General features: G+C 41.7%; 1 protein-coding gene across 1 annotated transcript in view; it reads left to right on the top strand.

Annotated features, from left to right (window-relative positions):
* Position 1: 1 nt before the first annotated feature.
* The window catches only part of AUTS2 (autism susceptibility candidate 2), a gene marked incomplete at its 5' end in the record, with an annotated part of 1,129,652 nt that continues 1,123,122 nt past the window's right edge, over positions 2-6,531 (top strand). Inside the window, one exon of the mRNA XM_014544397.1 lies at positions 2-169. Within this exon, the coding sequence (XP_014399883.1) occupies positions 2-169 (168 nt within the window). The remainder of the gene's footprint in view (positions 170-6,531) is intronic.

Genomic DNA, 6,531 nt, shown 5'->3' with positions numbered 1-6,531 from the left:
GCTCGCCTCGTCGTCGGGCTCCGACAAGGAAGACAATGGGAAGCCCCCGTCCTCCGCCCCGTCCCGGCCCAGACCCCCGCGGAGGAAGCGGAGAGAGTCCACCTCGGCCGAAGAGGACATCATTGATGGATTTGCCATGACCAGCTTTGTCACTTTTGAAGCCCTGGAGGTAAGGGGGGTCCCCTCCCCCTGGCTTTCCTTTATGCACGACCCCATTTCGCTGTGCCCGGCTCTGGAGCTTCACCCACTGTGCTCTGGCCGGTCTGTCTGTCTAGGCTGAGATCTTATTGTTGGGGGGGAGAACTGGGGGCGCGGACAGACAGGCGGCAGGAGGGCATCGCCAAGCCCTGCCTGGTCTCCGGGTCTCCTCTTTTTCGCTCGCCTTTCCCCTGCGCCCCCTCCCTGCGCCCCCTCCACAGCAGATGGGCATGGAGAAAGGGGTTCAGGCATCACAACAATGCGCCCCCCTCCACGGGTAGCTCTGCCCCTACTCCTTCCTCCTCTCCCTCCCCAATCATGGCTTCTTAGCTGGTGGAAGTCTCTTTGCTGGGTTTGGGGCGCCTGTGGACGGTTCTCTGTGTGCTTTCGACAGAGCCCTATGTGCTTGTGTGTGTGTGTGTCTGTGTAGTGTATACCTTTCCTGGGTGTCCTCGGAACTGGAGACTAACGGTGTTTTGTGGTTTCTCTGTCCCCTCTCGCTGCCTTTTTTTTTTCTTCTGGTGAAGCTGGGGAAGGGGGCGTTTTCTCCTGGTTGGGAGAAAGGAGGGAGGAGGGGAGAGCAGAGAGGAAAGGATGGAATATCTTTCTGTATTCCCCATGGGGCTCTGTTACAGAAAGGGTTAATTATAATATTTGTGCACATATATATGCACATATGTGTACATGAGCAATTTGGTTAAAGGACAGAAAAAGGTACACCAGGGACGACTGGTGGGAGGAAAGAATAAAATCCTAGCTGGTATCTGAAGGGCTTGTCACCCAATTGTCCCTCTCCCTTTGCTTGTGTGTGTGTGTGTGTGTGTGTGTGTTTTCTTTTCTCTCTTTTTTCTTTCTGATTGGCTTTGTGTGTGTATATATAAGTCTTTATTCCTTGGGTACCTGCAGTGTTGATTTCCAAACGCACATTTTGCTGCCCTCTAACCAGCTTCTGGGGAAGAGGGTGGGTAGTTAGAGGTAGACTGCCCAGGGGTCAGGGGGAAACAGTCTTTACCTGGATGAATCAGATTTGGTGCTGGTATGGGTCATTGGTCTCTATAAATGTAACCCCTTTTTCCCTCCCCCTGCCTTGCTTTCCCCACCCCCAACACACCACACACACAGGAGGCTTTGAGATTCTGCAGAGTTGGTCCGGCTTTGCTTAAGCACAAAATCAAGATAGTTGGTTTCTAGCCTTTCATGCACTTGGTATGGTTAAAGGTTCCTGAAGGAAACTTTTTCATTTCCCTTTGGTTTTGTGCTGTTATTATGGTATTATTTGAGATGATCAAATGCAAGCTTAGTTAATGACAGCTTAAATCTCACATGCAGTAACTGTACAGGTTGAGATTGCTGGTTCTCTCTGTGTGTTTGGGTGTCAGGTTTAATATATTTTTAAATGGAAGCCTTCCTTTGGGGTTGTTTTTTTCTATTTGAACTGCTTTTTGGTTGGGCTGCTGGTGGTGATGGTGGTGGTGGATGGTGGCCAGTGGTTGGGGAGGAAGGGAGGGTGGTTGGTGGTATTGGTGACCATAGATTTTGATGTTAGTGATTGAATTTGTTACCCTTTTGGTTCTAGAACCCGTGCTTTATTGGCTAAAATGGATTGTACACAATCGTTTTGAGTGTTGAGGCTCACCACTTATTAGGATAATTCTAACTGTGGCTTCAACTTTGCCAAGGTGGGAGGGTACTGTACAGTGTGACCTCTTTCTCTCTGTTTCTCTGTTGATTTAAAATAGGGATTGACATAGCAGCATGTATGCTAATAGAAAATGCTGCCTAGCATTTGGTTCATGATTGCTATGTGTGGTTAGTTTAGGACAGTACTTGTAAAATCTGGTTACAAGTGGTTCTGCTTTTTGCACGGTTATCCTGGGCTGCCCCGTGTCCCCTTTCAGTAAGCCAGAGGGGTCTGTAGTTTCCCATGAACACTTTTGAAGGCCAAGTAGAAATAGGTGTAATTTACGCAGTAGTTTTTAAAATCATTGTTACTTTTGATAAATATTTGCCTGGGCTTGTGATGTGTATATCTATTCATTTGGCATTTGAGAGAAAATGTGCCCTTCCAGTTTCTTTTGGGCTTGAAAAACTTTTAATTTTTAAAGAAGACCAAGTTCAAAGTGTACTGTTAACACCATTACCTTTCTTGCTGTGATTATCTTTTTTTTCCTGCTACTTTTCTCAATTCAAAATCCAGGTTATTTTTAGCTGAATACTATGCTACCTAAATATCTAAATACAATTTACACATCTGTGCGTGGGTCTAAATGGTCTAACATTTAAAAAAGTTTTCTTAAAACTTTATAGAAAATTTAAACATATACAAAAGTAGAGAGAACAGTTTGATAAACCCCAATGTACCCAACACCCAGGTCACCAACTGCCAGCTCATGTCTCATCTTGTTTCATCTGTATCCCATGTACTCGACCTCCCCTCCTGGATGTGATATGAGAAATATGTAAATATTTCTGTATGTATCTGGAAATGGTAATGACTTTAAAAAACACCAAACCCCCCACGGTACCATTATCACACCGAAATAAACGAGTTTCCTAATATCATCAACTATCCTGTCAGTGTTCACATGTAAAAGATCCAGCTTTTGTAGAAAAGCTGTAAATTTTTCAGTTTAAAAACAAAGTGGGGAATAAAAATAATGTATGTTTGGTTCTCTGGACAAAGGTAGATCTGTTTGCTGCACATTTGTGTCCAGGCTGGATGGTCAAACATACGTGTGCAGTGATCATGAAGATAAAACCTATGTATGTACTCATTTTGGAAGATTTACTCAACTATCACCATAAAATGTGAGGGCTTATTAGGAAACAGGCAACTAAACTATGAAGTTGGATAGAAATGTATGTGACAGAATTATTATAGATGCTAAGAGTACCCTAAATATATATTATTTTTTGTGTGCCTTGTGTTTAGAAATGAAAACAGTTGTCACCATGTAACATTGAGGCTGCTGCTAGTGTTGTGATAAGAAACCAGAAATATTGGCTTATACAGCTAGGCTTGTATCTCATGCCAGTTCAGAGCAATAGCTGGCAAACTGAAGTAGCATACTTTGGATGTTAATGGATGGACACATTGATTTTTGACTCCCTCTTTAAAAAAGAGGCTCCTGACTCAAAATGAAATGTGCTGATATAAGTTGTTCCAGTCCAACTGTGACTTTACTTTTGCTGGAGCAAAAGTAAGAAACTTGCCTAATGAGAACCGCATTTTTATGCTGATTGTTTTTTCACTGTTGGATATTTAAGATGATGAAAGCTTTGGGAGTAGTTTGAGAAGCCCACACTTTATAGGTAGTAAAACTGGCTGAGGTAGTTTCATATTCTGCAGGGACACTTGTCTTGAGTAATTGCACCCTGAAGTTCAAGGATGTGATTGTGAAGAGTCTCATGATAGAAGATAAGAGGGTAGGTGAGGAGGCTAAAGTTGATCATGGTGTTCTTTTCATTAGGCATTTGAGAAACAGGATTACCATTTGGATATGGCATTGTTTATTTGGATATTCTTTGAATAACAGGTTGAGAGTGAATATCCCCAGATGTCATGCCTCATTTAAAAAAAAAGTGGCTTCTAACAAAGTATAATGAAAATGTTGGGGTTCCAGTACTGTCAGTGTACCATGATATGCCAGATAATATTGCCTTTCTGTTCTTATTTGGGTTCCTTTCTGTGTAGTCTCAATTAGTAAGCCATGTGAGTGCTGCAGCTAAAATTTTGACTTTGCAAAATCATTATCACCCTCCACCCCCAACACACACACTCCTCTGTTGTGCACTGGATTTTTAAAGCATCCTCCTTTTGTACAATTGACCAAGGGAAGCAAAGATGAAATTGGTGGGATTAGCAGACAGGAGGCCAACTGGAGCTCTGCAGGCTTGTAAAAACTAAGGAAGACTCATTTCTGGTGGATACAGGATCAAACCAAGAATTTCATGTGGTCTTCATTTCCTCGCTCTGTTTCAGGGCTCCCCCTGAAACGCTACACATCGATAGTGTAAATAGGCTGTACAGAAGTTGTTGTACTTTTAGTATACCATGTTAATAGGCTTTAAAATTTATTATGGTCAAATATCATTTATTCAGTTGTTTAAAAAAACAACATTAACCATGTTCCTCATATCAGTCAGCAAATATTTATGGAGTGCCTGATATGTGCAAGGTATTAGAAAGAGTACAAAGAAACCTAAAATATATGTAGCATCTTGAAGGAGTGTACAGTTTAGCTGCTGACAAGTCCTGCACCTACAAAATTTTAAAATAGGCACTTGGATGCCTAATACCAACGACGTGCAATAGGCTTTCAGAGAATGGGGTAGTGAGTGCCATTGGCTAAAGTATTTGAGAAGGCTTCATGGAGAAGATGGAACCTAAAAGGTTGAAGGGATTTGGATAGATAGGGAAGGAATGTGGGATGGAAAGAGCATTCTAAGAAGAGGGAATAGTGAAGAAGGTGCAGAAAAAAGAGTGAGAAGATGCTATTTGATTAGGGCTTGGGGGCAAGGAAGGCCTGGTGGAAATAAGTCCAACATTATGGAAGTCAAGAGTGCTTGTTAGGGAGTCAGGAGACTAGTGGAGAAACATTCCAGGCTTGGCTGTCCTAACTGGTTGAGTCACTTTGGGAAGTTACTCTCTAAAAGTATCATTTTCAAAATCCATTAGTTGAGAGGTTTAGGCTAGTTCTAGAGCAAAGGTACCCATGCTGGATAGGAACACAGCTTTGCCAGGTGTTCAGAGGTTTTGTTTTAGAACAGAAAAATGTGATCTGCTCTCGAATAGTTTTGGAACTTGATGGACTAGACACAATTCAAGGGGTGACTTGTTAATGTCAGAATTAAGTCTTTTATTACGTGGATGCGAGTTTTGAATATCAGAGAAGGCCATGTGATGTGCCTTATTTCCTAAATTTATTTGACCACAGGACACTTTTATTGTTGGCATTAAAATCCATAATCTGGTATGGGAGATACTGGGAAAGATCTGATAGATCCCTTCCAGGAACTTGGTGATCTCTGAATTTAGGGAGAGTGGGCCCAAGATAGACTACTTGGAAAACCAGGCACAGAAGTTTGAAGTTGCAGCGGAGGCTGCTGCTTAAGTGGGAGTGGTAAGGGGAGTGCAAGGTGTAAATAATGATGATTAGTTCATTTGTCCTCCTGCTCTCTTTTCCTGCCTGGTGTCAGCCCTTTCATTGATTGTTGGCAACCCCGCCATGAAGTAAGAATTGGTCAGTGATTTTCATTAATAGCACTTTCAGTGTGATAGCAGCCCAATTCTCATGCCACCAAGCTGCCTCTAGCCAATATGTTATATCCTGTCTTCTTAGTCCCTTCTAGTGTATTGTTGCTTTTTAAGCAAGCTGGAAAGAAGGTTGGATGAAAAAGAGGGTTGGCACTGACCTTAAAATAAAGGTTTCTTTGGCGTTTGTGTATGAAGTGCCAGTTCAAGAAAGGTCAGAACCTTTCTGCTGTTTCTCAGCTAGGGAGAGCTGTGGAGATATGTTTTGTTTTTGCATTTTTCACTTTTTATCTTGGGAAGTTTGGAATGGCATTGCAGGGTAAATGGGTCAGTTCCTCCTGCATTTCACTTCTGAAAATGTGCATAACTTTAAGATCTGATGAGTTCTAAGAGGTGAGAAAGTTTGCAGAAATGGAAGAGTGTGAATACTGTGCTTGGTTATGAATTCAAATATTTTACTGTGTGTACTGAATTTCAGCATTTCACTGCACAGAGATCACTTCAGAAGTATTTGTGTGAGATGAGGAAAAAGATTGTGATATGATGATTCCACACAGTTTGTGTTAGCTGTTGAGATTAACAACTTCAGCTCTTTTTTTGGAAGTAGAGAGAATATAAATGAACCAGTAAATTGAAAAAAAATGAATCACAAAGTTAGTGATCAGCTTTTTATCCTTTCTGAGAGTGTTGTTCTCTAGCTTTCACAGTTGGAAAAGGGTTAAAAAAACAACAACTAGAGCAAAACTAGAGCAAGCTCCGTTAAAAAAAAACCAAACTAACACAACAGAGCATTGAGAGTGATAAAGAGATTCTGAGATGCAACAGTTCTATATACTGTAAAAAAATTGTGATTATTTAGTTTTAAAGAATAATAGGATTAGAAATAAGGTCCCTGTGCTGAGAAAATCATAAGTGAGGCCAGCAGTTAAGTAATTTAGGTCTCAATGGCTACAGGATTTGGAAGCCTTTTGGACAGAATGCCTGTAGCACTTTTTTTTTTTTTTTAAATCCTCACAGGAGGATAATTTTCCATTGAGTTTTAGTGTGGAAGGGAGGGAGCAGTGGGAGGAGGAGGAGGA

Source organism: Myotis brandtii, unplaced genomic scaffold, assembly GCF_000412655.1.
Source record: "Myotis brandtii unplaced genomic scaffold, ASM41265v1 scaffold363, whole genome shotgun sequence".
Classification (NCBI taxonomy): Eukaryota; Metazoa; Chordata; class Mammalia; order Chiroptera; family Vespertilionidae; genus Myotis; species Myotis brandtii.
Note: the sequence above shows the minus strand (reverse complement) of the source record. Positions and strands in the feature narration are given on the sequence as shown.